The 16,722-nt window shown below is 45.7% G+C and overlaps 1 protein-coding gene across 2 annotated transcripts; it reads right to left on the bottom strand.

Annotated features, from left to right (window-relative positions):
* Positions 1 to 236: 236 nt before the first annotated feature.
* On the bottom strand, positions 237 to 12,776 carry LOC139321242 (interferon alpha-inducible protein 27-like protein 2A). 2 transcript variants are annotated; one of them, XM_070949901.1, is made up of 6 exons: positions 12,688 to 12,776; positions 11,656 to 11,700; positions 4,511 to 4,767; positions 2,784 to 2,813; positions 593 to 754; positions 237 to 507 (listed from the first exon to the last, which is right to left on the bottom strand). In XM_070949901.1, exons 3-6 carry the CDS (start codon positions 4,713 to 4,715, stop codon positions 422 to 424), a joined length of 483 nt encoding a protein of 160 aa, XP_070806002.1. In that variant the 5' UTR covers positions 4,716 to 4,767; positions 11,656 to 11,700; positions 12,688 to 12,776; the 3' UTR covers positions 237 to 421. The 2 variants fall into 2 exon arrangements, with proteins under 2 accessions (XP_070806002.1, XP_070806001.1); XM_070949900.1 differs by having other exon boundaries at positions 4,511 to 4,865; positions 12,688 to 12,756.
* Positions 12,777 to 16,722: the final 3,946 nt, after the last annotated feature.

Here is a 16,722-nt window from a genome sequence, read left to right as displayed (position 1 = left end):
TTGCTTGTGTCCATCAGCAACAAGGGAGAAAAGAACCTCACCAAAGGATCCCGTAAGATTGGGGAAAAAGTTTACTTTTTGCCTTGCACATCTGTATTGCTTTGAGGTTCAGAAAAGAGGCTTGGGAGTTTGCCTCTTCAGGACCGGAAAAGGGGAGGCGATTGTGAATTCAATAAATGGAAACCCACCGAAGTGGACATCCCATTATATTTCATATAAACTGAAGCACAGAAAAATTTTAAGGTATTTTTTATTACAGCAAGAAAAGCAGTTGAACAAATCCATGAGAAAGCAGGCTAAACTAAAATAGTTTAAGGACTCTTTGAAGATACAGCTGTTTCCCCTTCAAGCAGGTTTCTCTTTAGAGACCTTTGACAAGTCAGCTAATCTTATGGAGAAGGGGTGTGTTTTCTCTGGCCCCTCAACCGTAAACGTCCTTTAAGGCTCCCAGCACTGCTCCTGTGGCTGTTGTTGCTGCTGACACAGCAGTTGGCACCCCTGCAGCCCCTAGACAGGTATAAAACAAAAGATAAGGCGCCAGTCCTCATTGGCCAAACCAATCCTTGCATCAGGGCCAGGGCAGGAAACGTACCAATGGACTGCAGAGTGGCAACCAAACTGCCAGCAGCCACTCCGCCTCCGTTCGCGATGGCGGCAGTAGACATCATCTTGGCGGCAATTGAACCAGCCATAATTCCTGTGCCAGTGAAACCCGCAACGCCAACTGCGACCGGGATGCCTACCGCTGCCACCCCTGTAGAGCAAGAAAGCAAATGGAGCTGGCTGTGGTCCTTGTGTGCCAGAAAGATTTCCCAACTTTTAGAGGCCAAGAGATACCACATAAGGATCTGGGCCAAGCGTATTCTGGAAATGGCCCTTTTGAGACCTTCCATTTCTCTTCCAGAGTAGGGGTGATCAGACTGTCTTCTGATAAACTTAAGGGTCTCCAAACTTGGCAACTTTAAGACTTGTGGACTTAACAACTCCCAGAATGGCTGAAGAGTTCTGGAAGTAGAAATCTTAAAAGTTGCTAAGTTTGGAGACCCCCTGCCCTAGACCAACGTTGGAGTGATGGGGAAGAAAGAGGGCAAATCCTGAAGGCTTCTGGAGCAGGTCATTCCCAGAAGGATAGTTCTGCACATGTTCTGTTCCACAGGTTTGCAGTGGATGGTACATGATAATGCTGTCAGGATGATCCACATGTGGCTTGCCGATTCCCACCACTGGCTGCAGAATGATCCAATTCCAGTGGTGGTTTCTGACAGATTTTGGAGAACATGAACATGAAGCATGAGAATGGGAGGAGTTTAGCTAACCCCTCCCACACCCAGGATGGAAAAGAGTCATGCCCTTCCAGCAATGCCCACATAGGACTTTTGGTGTTCCTCCAGGAGATGGCACAAAGTTGAATTGTGGTCCCTAATCCTGCAGCGAGTCCCTCTCTTTGAGAATGATTCAGTTTCCCCATCCTGGTTTCCTCCAGGTACAGATCGTCCTTGACTTATAACCACAATTGGGACTAGAAATCCAGACATAAGGCAAGGCACCCCTGTGATCAGACCCCAGGGAGAAGTTTACAGTTTTTATGGCCGTTAAGCAAATGACTTGGTGGTTAAAACAAACCCATTCTTCTGAAACTGACAAAAAATATTACAAATCAGTCATGTGGCTGCAACTGGTTATAAAGGTGAGCCTACTGCCAAATGCCCAAAATGTCAAAAAGTTCCTGACAGAACAATTAACCAGTGGAACAGCTTGCCTCCAGAAGTTGTCGGTGCTCCATCACTGGAGGTTTTTAAAAAGGGACTGGCCAGCCATTTGTCTGGAATGGTATAGGGTCTCCTGCTTAAGCAGAGGGTTGGACTAGAAGACCTCCAAGGTCCCTTCCAACTCTGTTCTTCTGACCATGTTGGGGGAGTAGAAGCGACATTTTACCACAGCTGGAAATGTTTCATAGGCTTTAAAACATCCATTCCAAGGCTGCCATAACTCTAAGCACGTCAGCACTTCAAGCTGCAGTTACTCTAATGCTGACATAAGGAGAAGCGGAGGCATCTGGAAAGGGACGTTTGACTTTTCACCTACTTATTTTCCCTGGAGATAATATCCCCTAGGAGATGGGATGGGAGGGGGGAAATTCCTTTGAGCTGTAGCGGTAGATTAGGGGTAGAGTGACTTGGAAGATGGCCAATGAGTGCAGGGGAGTGGGGAACGGAAAGGGAGGGTTTTGGGTCTGGAAGGCACTGTTGGCTGCGATGAGTCAGAGCTAGAATGTCGTGCTTAATAAATGGGAGTTTTTCTTCAAAGACTTTGTTTGAAATGCAATTTATTTGAGACGACCTCAAAACTTGACAAAGCAGCTGTAAGTCAAGGACTAACTCTATACAAATACTATAATCACAGGATTCACGAGCGGCAAGGTCAACTCTTTCCCCTTTGCCAGTCTTGGGAAATGTTCCTTTTGAACAGGAAGCCCAGAATTCCCACCCAATGTTCAAGGCTTTTGGGGGATAGAGTCCACACTACTGGAGAAGGACCAAGAGAGAAATCTCAAACTCTCCAGTTCCCACAAGGAATATAATAATAACTTCATTGTCATTATACGTGTATGCACAGTATACCCATACCACGAAATTCACTTAACACCCAAAGACCAGGTCCAACACACATAACAATCCCCAAATACTCCCACCCACCAGAAATTCCCTACCCCTAAACCACCCAAACATCCACACAACAGAACTGCACTGACATACTGGTGGAGGAAGAAACTAGGAACTTACCGAGGCCAATTGCAGCACCAAGTATAGAATCTGGGGATAAAGAGACTTAGGTTAACAAAATAAAGATTATAGGGCACAAGAATCGAAAAACCCAACAAAAGTTGTGCAATAGCAATCAAGACAAAATTGGACAACCACTTGCTGAATTCTATCTTCTTGACTATATTCATTCAACCACATTTTCCAACCTCCACCATACAGTAAATGGGACTAAAACATTGGTCATGTATACTTGGGTGATAGCACCGTCCTGTGACCCTTAAGAGCAGGGGTGTCAAACTCATATCATCACGGCGTCGTCATGTGACATATCGAGACTTTTTTCCCCTTCGCTAAACTGGGCAGGGATGGGGCCAGCATATGACGTATCCGACCTGCAGGCTGCGAGTTTAACACTGCTGCTTAAGAGGCTGCAGGAAAGCTGCCAACCCATTTTTCCCAAAGTGTCATGATCTTTTTTTTTATTATTATTGAAAAAGTTTTTCAAATACAGATTTTTCCCCCTTTTTCCCCCCCTCCTCCCTAACCCCCCCTCACCCTCCCCTTCCCCTGTGACTTCTTCATAATAAAACCCAAATTCATAACAGATTATATCATACTTTACCATCCACTTACTCCATCTCCATATACTGACCCTTTCTTTCTAATAAAATTATCATATCCCCCTTATACTATACTATGCTATACATTTCAAAGTGACATTCTATTGTAACATTATCTAATAACTCCTAATTTGACATAATAATATTATATCTCCCAATTTAGCGATTTCCGCTCATAATCTACCCTTTTACTACCCCCCATATGTATATCTCTTAAGTCAAATCTTTTGTATATATTAATATAACATTTCAAAACAACTTTCCACTATAAGTCTATATAGTAAATCCTAATTTAACATTTATTCAGTTCAGCTACCCATTTCCTTCCCCCCCATCATTATATCTCTTAGCTCAAATCTTTTACATATATTCACATCTAGACATAATATCCCTTTTCTTTAAACTAAACAATCAATAGCCTAACCTATCTCCACCCACTTTCCTACAAAGCTACCATATTAATATCTTTATTCTTCTGCCCACTCAACTAGAAAAATATAGTGTCATGATCTTTAGAGAGATCACAAGACCAGAAATGGAGGGTGGTTGGAGCCCACTCATAAAATCTGGTGCACAAAGGGTTAAAAAGCTGAAGGAAAAGATGTCGGGCACAAAGAATCAGGAACATAGTTAAGTTCTACCCGAAATGTGCTTTTTCCCAAGAGGCAACTGGACTTTCTGGTTTTTTTTTCTTTGAAGAGGTTTCGCTTCTCATCCAAGAAGCTTCTTCAGGTCTGAAGTTCTAAGTAAGCCGATTTATTGCTCACGCCTATGCACAAAAATCTGCTCCACTAAAGATCAGCACTAAATTGGGGCTAGGTAAGAGTTAATGGAATTCAAGAGGGGTTAGGCTTGGATCCCTTGATCCTCTCTTCACTCCACCCCCAAGCGCTGCCTCTCCTCCTCCTACAACAACTTCTATGAAAGCCAAAATTATTGCTCTTCTTTCCGTTGATATTGCTTTATTTTAACATCATATTGTTACTTATGACACTCGGCGCCCGAGGGACACTTCCCTGCTGCCTCTGCCACCATAAATACCTAGCACTTTCAGAGTTTGCACCCGATCTCACACCCTCCGCGTAACACTTTAACCCGAAGCAATCCGAAGCAACACAGACTCACCCAGAACAGCTTTATCAATGGTTCCGCTTTTGATAAAAATCCCCGAATCCAATATAGACTGACGGCCTTGGAACAGTTTGGAAATATAATTCTGCTTTGTGGTCACAATCCTCAAAGAATCATTCAAGCCGGGTGGCACTTTCGACCACAAATCGCCAACCCTCTTGAGGGTCGAAGCAGCCGCAGCCATGCAAGGCGCTGCCATTTTTGAACGCCTATTGTGTTGAAATGTAGTCTGGATTGCCAAAAGGGAGGGGCTGCTTTCCAGAGAACAAAGAAGGAATGGGAGCTTGAAGAGTTTGGTTGGCAGGAAAGGGGTTAAAACGTCTCCTCCTTAATTATTCCCAGAGTATATCTGCAATTACGCAAACAGTTTTTAGTCTGGCACAGTTCTTTTCTAGAGACATATGAATACTGTATCTTCAAAAGAATAAAATACACAAGGGAAGAAGGAAGCAACACAACTGCCTTTCTTGTATATCCTCGTCAGCAAAGGAACCGATGGCAAATTAGAGCCAGTTTGGTCTAGGGCAGGGGTGTTAAACTCGCAGGGCAGTGCTGGGGACAGCGAAGGACCAGCCTGCAGTGCCTCTGCCAACAATAATGGAGCTCAGGAGGGCTGTGTAGTGAACTTGGCAGAGATGGCAAAAATTTCAGCGTATTTGAAAGAGCATTCAAATGAAAGATATGTACTGGAGTGGAGAAGATGGATCGACTATATTCAAAACAAGTATCAGACTAAAAAGCTTCAAATAGCCTATGAATGAAATATTCAATCTAGTTTTTAGTTCATGTTCATAGTTTTTTTTCTTTTTAAACTATACGGAGTTAAAGACCAAGGGAGAATTTGGAGTCTATAAAATGTTAGCATATTTTAGTTTATGATATGTTAAATGCTCTGGGAAGTCGGGGGGAAGAGGGAGGAGGGGGGAAGGAGGCGGGGAGAAAATGTCTGTATCTTTGATAAAACTTTTTAATAAAAAATAATAATAATAATTATTAGGGGTGGGGGGGGTGGCGGTTATTGTAAAGGAAGGTCTTGATCCTAGGGAGGCCACTGTACCTCAGATAGCCGGTTGTGAGTCTCTCCTTGTGAAGTGGGGCCATGGGAGGCAGATGGGCCTGCTGGTTACGTACCTGGCTCCTTGCTGCGTGGCAGCGGCCCTGCCCGAGCTCCTCAATGTTATAGCCGGGGTGGTGGTTGATACCCCCAGGCTTTTAGTCATGGGGGATTTCAACCTGCCGTCCATCGGTGAAGCATCTGAGGCGGCTCGGGAGTTCATGGCTTCCATGACGGCCATGGACCTGACCCAGTTAATTCAGGGCCCCACTCACATAGGAGGAAACACGCTGGACTTGGTTTTCGTCTCTGGTCAGTGGTTGAATGGCTTAGATACAGGGGATATAGTTATTGAACCCTTGTCATGGTCAGACCATTCTCTCCTTAGACTTGACTTCCTGACCGCTATGCCCCACCGCAGGGAGGCGGAACCAATTAGGTGGTTCCGCCCCAGGCGCCTGATGGATCCTGATAGGTTCCGAATGGAGCTTGGGCCATTTCCTGAGACTCTGGCACGCGACTCGACTGAGGACCTGGTGGCCGCCTGGGATAGGGCGGCCGCTGGTGCTTTAGATCGGGTCGTGCCTTTGCGGCCTCTGACCCGGCGCCGAATCTGCCCAGCTCCTTGGTTTTCCGAGGAGCTGAGGGGGATGAAACGCCGGAAAAGACGCCTAGAGAGTAGTTGGAGGGCCAGTCGCTCCGAATCTGACCGTACACTAGTGAGGTCTTATATCAAGACCTACTTAGTGGCGATAAAGGCGGCGAAGTGTAATTACTTTTCCGCTCTTATCGCGTCGGCAGAAAATCGCCCAGCTGCCTTGTTTAGGGTGACTCGCTCCCTTCTCCATCTGGGAGCGCGGGAAGACCCCTTGCAAGGTCGTGCTGAGGATTTTGCGCATTATCTGCACGATAAAGTCGCTCAGATTCGGGAAGGCTTGGACTCCGACTGGGTAGGTACAGGCGGGTTGTCCGAGGTCTGTCTTGAGACGGTTATCTGGGATGAGTTTGACCCTGTGACTCCCGAGGACGTGGACAGGATGCTGGGGAGGTTGAACGCAACCACATGTTTATTGGACCCGTGTCCCTCCTGGTTGGTGCTGGCTACCCGGGAGGTTACACGAGGCTGGCTCCAGAGGATTATAAACGCTTCCTTGAGTGAGGGGTTCTTGCCTCCCGCCTTGAAAGAGGCGGTGGTGAGGCCCCTCCTCAAGAAGCCCTCTCTGGACCCAGCTGTTTTAGCAAACTATCGTCCAGTTTCCAACCTTCGCTTTCTGGCGAAGGTTGTTGAGAGTGTGGTTGCGCGACAGCTCCCCCAGTACCTGGAGGAAACCGTCTATCTAGATCCGTTCCAGTCCGGCTTCAGGCCCGGGTACAGCACGGAAACGGCATTGGTCGCGTTGGTTGATGATCTCTGGAGGGCTCGGGACAGAGGTTGCTCCTCTGTTCTGGTCCTATTAGACCTCTCAGCGGCTTTTGATACCATCGACCATGGTATCATGCTGCGCCGGTTGGAGGGGTTGGGAGTGGGAGGCACTGTTTTACGGTGGTTCTCCTCCTATCTCTCCGACAGGTCGCAGTCTGTGTTGGCTGGAGGGCAGAGGTCGACCTCAAGGCACTTGGTTTGTGGGGTGCCACAAGGGTCGGTCCTCTCGCCTCTCCTGTTCAACATTTATGTGAAGCCGCTGGGCGAGATCATCCGTGGTTTTGGGGTGCAGTGCCATCTGTACGCTGATGACACCCAGCTGTACATCTCCACCCCAGACCACCCCAACGATGCCCTTGAAGTGATGTCCCGGTGCCTGGAGGCGGTGCGGGTCTGGATGGGGCGGAACAGGCTCCGACTCAATCCCTCCAAGACTGAGTGGCTGTGGCTGCCGGCGTCCCGATATAGTCAGCTGGTGCCATCGCTGACTATTGGGGGCGAGACATTGGCCCCCACGGAGAGGGTGCGTAACTTGGGTGTCCTCCTGGATGCACGGCTGTCCTTAGAAGAGCATTTGACGGCCGTGGCCAGGGGGGCTTTCTATCAGGTCCGCCTGATACGCCAGTTGCGCCCCTTTCTGGATCGGGACTCCCTATGCACGGTCACTCATGCCCTCGTTACTTCCCGCCTCGACTACTGTAATGCTCTCTACATGGGGCTCCCCTTGAGGAGCACTCGGAGGCTCCAACTGGTGCAGAATGCGGCCGCGCGGGTACTTATGGGGGCGGCATGGCGCTCCCACGTGACACCTCTCCTGCGCGAGCTGCATTGGCTTCCAGTGGTCTTCCGAGTGCGCTTCAAGGTGTTGGTTCTCATCTTCAAAGCGCTCCATGGCTTAGGACCCAGTTATTTACGAGACCACCTTCTGCCTCCGATAACCTCCCACCGGCCAACACGCTCCCACAGAGAGGGTCTCCTCAGGGTGCCGTCTGTCAGGCAATGTCGGCTGGCGACCCCCCGGGGAAGAGCCTTCTCTGTGGGGGCACCCGCCCTCTGGAATGAGCTGCCCCCAGGGATACGACTAATCCCGGATCTCCGGACCTTCCGCCGGGCCCTGAAGACGTTTTTATTTCAGCAAGCCGGGCTGGGTTAAAAATTTTTAATTGGTGAATTTTATGGGTAACGGGGTTTTAAATTGGTGAAGCCTAAGATAATTTAATTCTGTTTTAATGCATTTTAATATTTGTATTGTGTGTTTTTAATTTTGGCTGTTCACCGCCCCGAGTCCTTCGGGAGAGGGGGCGGTATAAAAATTTAATAAATAAATAAAATAAATAAATAAAATAAATAATGGAGCTCAATATTTTTAGTAAGTAAAGGTCAGTATTTTGACGAGGGAGTAAGTAATCTGTTATGAATTAGGGGTTTTTTTGTTACGAAGAAGTCACAGGGGGGGATGGGTGGGGAGGGGGGGTTAGGGAGGGGGAGGGAGAGGGGGGGGAAAAGGGGGAAAAAATTTGTATTTGAAAACTTTTTCAATAAAAAAAAAATAATAATAATAATGGAGCTCAGGAGAGCTGCGTACGGCCCTCTCGAGCTCAGTTTTCGCTGGCAGAGAGCTGCAGGATGCCGTCAAAGCTGAAATGGAGCTCAGGAGCCCATTTTCACTGGCAGAGCACTTGGGCCACCACAGGTGCCCCCGACAGGAGTGATATCAAGCTGGCCAGACCCACCCCAGCCCCTCAAGGTCAAATACAACCCTGATGCGGCCCTCAATTAAATTGAGTTTGACACCCCTGATGATCTAAGATGTTTGATCTAAGATGTTTCCTCTGCCAAATGGACTCTAAAACGAATATCTTTTTACTCTGTCTAGCAGGGCCTCCTCCCCTTCAGCCTGTGGTTCCACATCAACCATCCACCCCAAATTTCTTGTATGAAAATAATCTGATAACTATTACTTTAATGGTACAGCATCGACACCCCTGCTCTATCCTGCTCAAGATGGCTTCCACTTATAAACCACCATGTCCCAGCCGATTAAGATTTATCCCAAAGGATAAAATATTTAATCATTCATATAATCTTGGTAGTACAGTGGTTTAAGGCACCCTGTTATTAAGCTGGTTATTAAGACCAGCTGCCTGCAATTACTGCAGGTTCGAATCTCGCCAAGGCTCAAGGTTGACTCAGCCTTCCATCCTTTCTAAGGTAGGTAAATTGAGCACCCAGTTGTGGGGGCAATAAGCTGACTTTGTATAAATATACAAAAGGATGAAGGCTATTGCTGAGCACATTGTAAGCCACCCTGAGTCTCCGGAGAAGGGCAGCATATAAATCAAATTAAAAAAAAAAAAAAAAAACTACAGCAGCTAGAATTGTACTTGCGCAAGCCTGGAAAACGTCCACTATACCAACAGACTGTGCAATAATTGGAAAATTTTCGAATGTGCAAGAAATGGACAAACTTACTTTAGAATTAAATAATAAGGAAGACTCGGAATACTACTTAACTTGGGAAAACTGGTATCAATGGATACGAAATTAAAAATAAGGAATGTATAGAATAAAATAAGATATAAAATGTGTTTATGTTGATTAGGTATATGTGGGAAAAGCTGAAGAAAGTTGAGAATTACATACTGTCAGAAAGACGTTGAATTGTATAATTATTATGGATGTATTTTTGTTATAGATGTATTTTAACTTGTACTTTTGGATTTTAAATGTTAATAATATGAATATAGAAATGTAAGAAAGTAAAGATATAATCAAAATATATAGATCTCTATAGGGGGAAAGATAAGGAGGGGAAAAGAAAAGAGAATAGGAGGAGGGGGAAAAAAGTATTAGATTAAGAAAAAGGGGAAGAAATAGAAAGTATCAGATGGAAAACCACTATGAAACAATGCTTAAAAAGGATAAGCTATTTATTTATATGTCGTATGTTGTGTAAATGTCTAATCTGTGTTTTAATAAAACTTATATTTTTTTAAATTTAAAAAAATGTTTATATATATATATATATATATGTATGTCTTTGGTTATTCAGGTTTTCTCCCGCGTAAAATTGGAAGTATCTTGGCGACGTCCAATTTTACGCGGGAGAAAACCCAAATAACCAAAGACCTACATACAAACACCCGCGAAAATCTCAGAAAACGTATATATGTATGTATGTATGTATGTATGTATATATACACACACACATATTATACACACACACATATATATATGGAGAAATTTGGAGAGTTGAAATCCACAATTCTTGAAATTGTCAGGTTGCCAAAACAAACTAAAAACAAAAGAAAAGGAGAATCTTTATATATAAAGATTATCCCACAATTCTGTCGATATAGAGCAGAAGTCTCCAAAACCTGGCAATTTCAAGAATTGTGGATTTCAACTCTCCAAATTTCTCAGCCAGCTGGGCACAGAGCTTTGAGAAAAGTGGAATTAACAGGAGATATAACTTCAGCCATTGAAATTGGGGTTAGAAAAGTGCAGACACCTAGCTTACAATATTTACTCTCTTTTGCAGTTCAGCCATCTACAGTAGTTCAGTGGTTCCCAACCTTTGCAGCTTGGCAGCTGGCTTTGGGGGTGAGGTGGGGGGGGGAGAGAACTGGGCCATGCAAGAGGCTGGCTGGCATACGTTCATACGCACACAGCTTGGCTCCTGCAATTTGATTTGGCTTCAACGGTCTCCTGCAGCCCTCTGCCAGCAAAAACGGAGCTCGGGGGTGGGGGGGGACGCATGTGCCCCCCACCGGGCTCCGTTTTCACTGGTAGAGAGCTATCAAAACAAACTAAAAACAAAACAAAAGGAGAAATGTTTTTCTCCTTTTGCATTTGAGCATGCAAGAAAGGACAGGACAGTAGAAAGGGAAAGACAAAGAAAAAGAAAGGAAGATGGGAAGAGAGCAAGGAAGGAAAAATAAGGAAAGGAAGGGAAGGAAGAAAAAAAATGAAGGAGAATGAAGAGGGAAGAAAAAAGAAAAGAAGAAAGGGCGGGAGATTAGAATGAGAGTGAGTGAGGGTCTCAGAGAAGTCCTGCCTTAGCACCTGGCCACTACAGGTGCCCCGTGGAGCTGGCCACGCCCACCATGGCCACGCCCACCCCGAGGTCAAGCACAACCCTGATGCGGTTGTGTTTTTCAATCAATGTTTTGTGTGTGTGTGTGTGTTTTGTAATGAAATCGAGTTTGACACCTCTGCTGTAGAGTGACTACCTAGGTTGGTTCATTTCAGGAAAATAAAAACAATGAGAAATATTATTTCCAAACAAAATCAATTGGGAAGAGAGAAAATTAAGGGAAGGGAAGGGAAGGAGGAGAGGAGCCTGGATAGCTCAACAGACAGAGCTCTGTAATTTAACACCAGCTGTCTGCAATTACTGTAAGTTCGAATCTCGCCAGGCTCAAGGTTGACTCAGCCTTCCATCCTTTCTAAGGTAGGTAAATTGAGGACTCAGTTTGTGGGGGCAATAAGCTGACTTTGTATAAAATATACAAAAGTATGAAGGCTATTGCTTAGCGCATTGTAAGCCGCCCTGAGTCTCTGGAGAAGGGCGGCATATAAATCAAAATTAAAAAAAAAAAAAGGAGAGGGGAAGGAAACTGCCTTCCTAGCAAGCGGGAGGCATCCAAAGAACAAACTCACCCATTGGTCACTATTGATCTTCCTTCCCAGCTGATGGAGAGAACCCTGCAGAAAGACAATTTAGCCAGTCAAAAAACGAATATTGCAGGAATTTTCACATCCTGGCTTTGGGTAGAAGCAGATCCCCCCTTTTTCTGTTGCTCCTTGCTGGAAAAGAGGGAGCCAGTCCTAACACAAAGGCTTCCCCCCCCACACACACACACTCTTCTTCTAAAGTTCCAACTCCCAGCAGTCCCACACAGCAGGAACAGGATGCTGGGCTTTGTAGTCGGGCAAAAGGAGAGGCTCTTCTTGCCTGCCAGATCGAGTGCTTTGGAGGGGCTGCGCGACCCTCTTTTTGAAGAGTCATTCCTTGCCACCCACCCCATCCCTCCCCCCTCCCCCTTGCAAGGGAGCGCAAAATGCGCCCGACTGCTAGAAGGCAGCAAAGCTTTGGGGGTTCTCCGCAGCCCCTTCCCTTCCCTCCAGCAAGCCCTCTTTGCAAAGCGCCCCGCGGAGCATCCCTGGGTTTCTCCTGCTTTGTATCCAGACCCACCCGAGTGCAAGCTACCCTTCGGAGTCGGGTTCAAAGCAGCCAGAGGCGCAGGTGCGTTTGGTCCTCCTGGCAGGCGATTCCAGAGGGGCGGCTAATCCATTCCCCCTCCCCAAACTCAATGTCTTCTCTGACCAAAAGTCCCCCCCCGATCTTCCCAGGTGCAGGGTGGATGGGGGGGAAGCCCCAGGAAAGGGATGGTGTGTTAGCAGCCCCCCTTCCCATCACCGCAACCCCCCCCCCTCGCCTTGCACGTCCCTTCCCCAGTAGTGGGATTCAAATAATTTAACAACTGGTTCTCTGCCCTAATGATTTCTTCCAACAACTAATTCACCGAACTGCTCAGAAAGTTAACAACCGGTTCTCCCGAATGGTGTGAACCGGTTGAATCCCACCACTGCCCTCCCCCCCAACCTCCCCCCCCCAGAATCCTCGGGTTTATCCAAGGCAGAAACAGTGCTGGGAGACCCTTCTTGCTTGGAGCTCCCCGTAGAACCTACCAGCGCTTGGAACCTCCGAGTCGCGAATGGAGACGCAGCGCCTCCTTCCCCCACCTTTTATGGAAAAGGCAGGGAGTCAGTTTCGATTTCCCTGCTCCATCTGGAGGAAAACGAAAGTGAATCCAGGGGAGGTGGGAGGGAGATGCTTGGGCTTCTGGCTTCGATTCAAGCCAGAACTAAACCAATGGGACTTGTTTTTGTTTTTGTTTTGGAGCAGAATTAAAAATGAAAAGAAAGCATTGGGGGGGAAAAAAGAAAAAGAAACAGATATGAAAAGGTTTTTTTAAAAGCAAGAAGGCAGTAGAAGAAGGGGAAGTAGGAAAAAGACGGGGAGAAAGAACGAAGGAAGTAGGAGAAGAGAGAGGGAGGAAGGAAGAGATGGGGAGGAGAAGAAGAAAGGTTGGAGTAAAAGTAAAGGGTAAAAGAGCAGTCCTGAAAAAGGAAAAAGGAAAGTTAAAAGAAAAGATGAAGGAAAAATGATGAAAATGACTGTACATGTAAATGTGTTTATGAGAAATAAAAATAAAAAAATTATATATATATATATGTATATATATATATATATATATATATATATATATATATATATATATATAGAGAGAGAGAGAGAGAGAGAGAGAGAGAGAGAGAGAGAGAGAGAGAGAGAGAGAGAGCAGTAGAAGAGTTGTCAGAAGGATAATTGGGGGGTTCCAATTTGAGTGGGGGGGAAGCGGTTTGCTCAAAAACAAACGGAAATGAGATCCAGACAGCTGTGAGGAAAGGAGAAACATCTGCTCCTCAAAGCAAAACAGTTTGCATTTAGGGGCAGGCTGCAGAGAAATGGGGTACAGCTGCAGGGTTTTTTTTTTTACAGGAGGAGCTTGTCGGGGTGTCACCTGCTGATTCTAGGATGACACTTGAGGGGGTGTTTGTGTGTTGTGAACATGCAGTTCCCCTAGGTAGGAGACCTAGTTTAATCAACTCGGTTTGTGTTTGCAGGCCTTATCCTTTGATAGGTGGATTAGGTATAGGTAACTTACTTGAGGAAGTTTGCTAATTTTAGTTGCTTAACTTGGTTTCAGCTTGACTGTTAATTATCTAGCGGAGATACTGATTCTCAGGCCATTCTGTTAATATATTAAGGGGAAGATGGAAACAGTATAAAGAATAAAATATATTTGGATATAAAAGGAAAGAGAAAGAAATGTATTTTGCAGCATACAAACATAACTCCTAGCTATTTCCTCCCTCCCAAACTACAGATCGTGGTTCCCATAAACAGCCCTTGTTCATCAATCCAAAATAGACCTTTGGAGCTTTGAAAGCCAGATGGGATCCCACAATTGCGGGAGTAAGCCAGCATTCATAATGTTACAAGTGTTTTCCTGATACGTTTACGGTAAGTTTAAATTAAGGATTGTTTTAAGACAGCATAGGCAGCAGTAATGCCAATATTATCAAAGGAAAAGATTGGCTCCTGCCATGATAGATAAACGACCACAGCAGGTTGCAAAACCTGAATAAAGGAAGACATAATTGAGCTTCCAATTTTGGTCCTAAGTGGTTAGCGGTTGCTAAATGGGTCACCATATATCCACATCCAATTTTCCAACCTGTTTTGTGGTAGTCGTTACGCACACTCATTGTTTGCTATGAGGCATTGTGGTCATATGACTGTGGGGTAGTGTTGTGGCCCGTCAGCGGCTTGTGCAGCTAGTAGCTGATTCCGACAGCAAGGAGGCTGGTGTGGTGCTGCGCCAGCAGCCTATGCAGCTGGCACTCGAGTCGGACAATGAGGAGGCTGGAGAAGATGTGGTGCCAGAGGCGGGGATTCAGCCAGGGCCTTCAGAACCTCCAGAAGCTCCCTTAAGTGAAGAGGACGAAGAGGAGGAGCCCCTTCTCAATGCACCGGTGCGCAGAGCTGCCAAAAGGCAGGAGTGGCTCCTCAGGAGGAGGTCTCCTCGAGAGTAAGGCTTGGGGCTAATTGGCCACTTCCTTAGCCTATTTAAGGAAGGACGACGACTGAGGCAATTTGCAGGAAACAACTTCGTTCACTCTCCTTTGCGTCTTGATCTTAGTTCTCTGCAAATTGCTTCTGGGCTTTCTGCCAATCCTAGTAAGATTACAATTATTTATTCTTTGGATTCTTGTACGCTGTTAAGAAAGTTAATTAACAGCCTTTGTTTGAAAAAGACTGATTTAATTTAGTAAACTAAGGTTTGTACAGACTTTGTGTGTGCTGCGTTCTTTGGGGTCCGTAGCTGGGGCAGAACAGGTAGTGGGTCGCCATAAGAACTTTAAATTTGGGTTAGAAGTCCCTTTTGGGGGGTGTCTGTCATAGGTCACTGGTTGTAAGTTGAAGAAGATGTGCATTGCAATCATCTAATACATTCCATTCGATTGATAACGATTGGCTAAATCTTTCAACTGGAAACCTACTTTATTAAATTTCTACGCCACCCAGGTGACTTTATAAGACTAGGAGATAGGAGACAGGAGAGCAATCCACTGCCATCCCATGTTACCTGACAACCTTGGGTTGAGTAAATATATTTTCTGTGACCTCAAATCAAATCATTGCTTTATTGCACAACATGTTTTATTGAATTCTTGGATTGAATACAAACTGGGGGAAATGTATCTGGTCCTTCAGACAATGGAATATTTATTGGTTCAGGTTTACTGCTATTGATTATTGCAAAAACATTTTTAAAGATCTCTTGACTGCTACCTATTGGGTCTCTGCTATTCAGGGAAAGATGGCGTTGAAATGGACAAAAATATAACGGGCATCGAGAATGCAAACTTTTTTAAAAAAACGTTGACTCTAAAATTGATTCACAAAAGCTGCATGGGGGCTCCTATCCTACCCATCTCTCCAAGTCAATAGAGCCGTGTCTAGTCTCAGGTCCTAAATGGCAGCTGTCAGTCGCGAACAACCAGACTCACACCTGTAGAATTCCAGCTACTTTATTATATTCTGCCTGTAATATGGAATCACCCCAGTCTGCCAGCATTCCCTTGGGAACAATTATATAAGGCTCTAAGGCACAGGTGTCAAACTCAATCGCGTCATGATGTCATCATGTGACGTATCGAGACTATTTTCCCAGGTTCAGCAGGTTCTGATAGGTTCTGGAGAACCGGTAGCGGAAATTTTGAGTAGTTCGGAGAACCGGCAAATACGACCTCTGGCTGGCCCCAGTGGGGTGGGATATTTGCAATATCCTTCCCCCAGGAGTGGGGAGGGAATGGAGATTTTGCAATATCCTTCCCATGGAGTGGGGAGGGAATGGAGATGTCAGCGTTCCAATTTATGATCTTCTCCAGCGCTGACATGAATGAGAGAGGGAGAAGCCTTGCTTTAATGTTGAGATGAACTTTCACTTAGTTTCCTGTCACTTGGTAGATAACGTTACTTAGGAGATAGAGGGAGGGGGGAATTCCTGTGAAGAGAAAGTGCTTGGGACGGAGAGATGGATCTGCACGATGGCCAATGAGACATTGAGGATGAAGAACGGATAAGGAGGGGTTTGGAAGAAGACGCCAGTCTGGGCTGCATCCAGAGTTCAGGAATGACGTTTTTATTCTTAAATAAAGAAAAGATTCATCAGAGACTTTGCGTTTGAGAATGAAGTTTATTTAAGATAACACCGAAACCTGACAGGAGATTTTGCAATATCCTTCCCCTGCCATGCCCACCATGCCATTCCCACAGAACCGGTAGGGAAAAATTTTGAATTTCACTCCTGTATTTTCCCCTTTGCTAAAACGTGTGGGCGTGGCCACACATGACACATCTGGTCCGCAGCTCACGAGTTTGATACCCCTGCTCTAAGGAATTCAGGGTGGATTGTCTCTGGCCCTTTAATGGTTGTGCAGTGACTTTAACTCCATTCTTGGTCCCTCCTCCCTGCCTGGCTGGGTGCTTCCAAAGAGCAGCATTGATTTTTGCCTTGACAAGAGGTCCAGAGGGCTGGCCATTGCTGGGAGCCCTGGGCCAAGGGGTGGGACAGCTGGACAGGGAAGGACATGTAATAGTATCTGGGAAAAACC

Source organism: Pituophis catenifer, unplaced genomic scaffold (assembly GCF_029215685.1).
Source record: "Pituophis catenifer annectens isolate HBS135680 unplaced genomic scaffold, rPitCat1.0.hap2 SCAF_9, whole genome shotgun sequence".
Classification (NCBI taxonomy): Eukaryota; Metazoa; Chordata; class Lepidosauria; order Squamata; family Colubridae; genus Pituophis; species Pituophis catenifer.
Note: the sequence above shows the minus strand (reverse complement) of the source record. Positions and strands in the feature narration are given on the sequence as shown.

Coding starts and splice junctions, on each gene's coding strand:
- LOC139321242 (XM_070949901.1), bottom strand. CDS start 4,715: ATGGCAGCGCCTTGCATGGCTGCGGCTGCTTCGACCCTCAAGAGGGTT. Junction 2,814..4,510: donor CATTGATAAAGCTGTTCTGG/GTGAGTCTGTGT, acceptor CTTTATCCCCAG/ATTCTATACTTGGTGCTGCA. Junction 755..2,783: donor TGGTGCTGCAATTGGCCTCG/GTAAGTTCCTAG, acceptor CTTGCTCTACAG/GGGTGGCAGCGGTAGGCATC.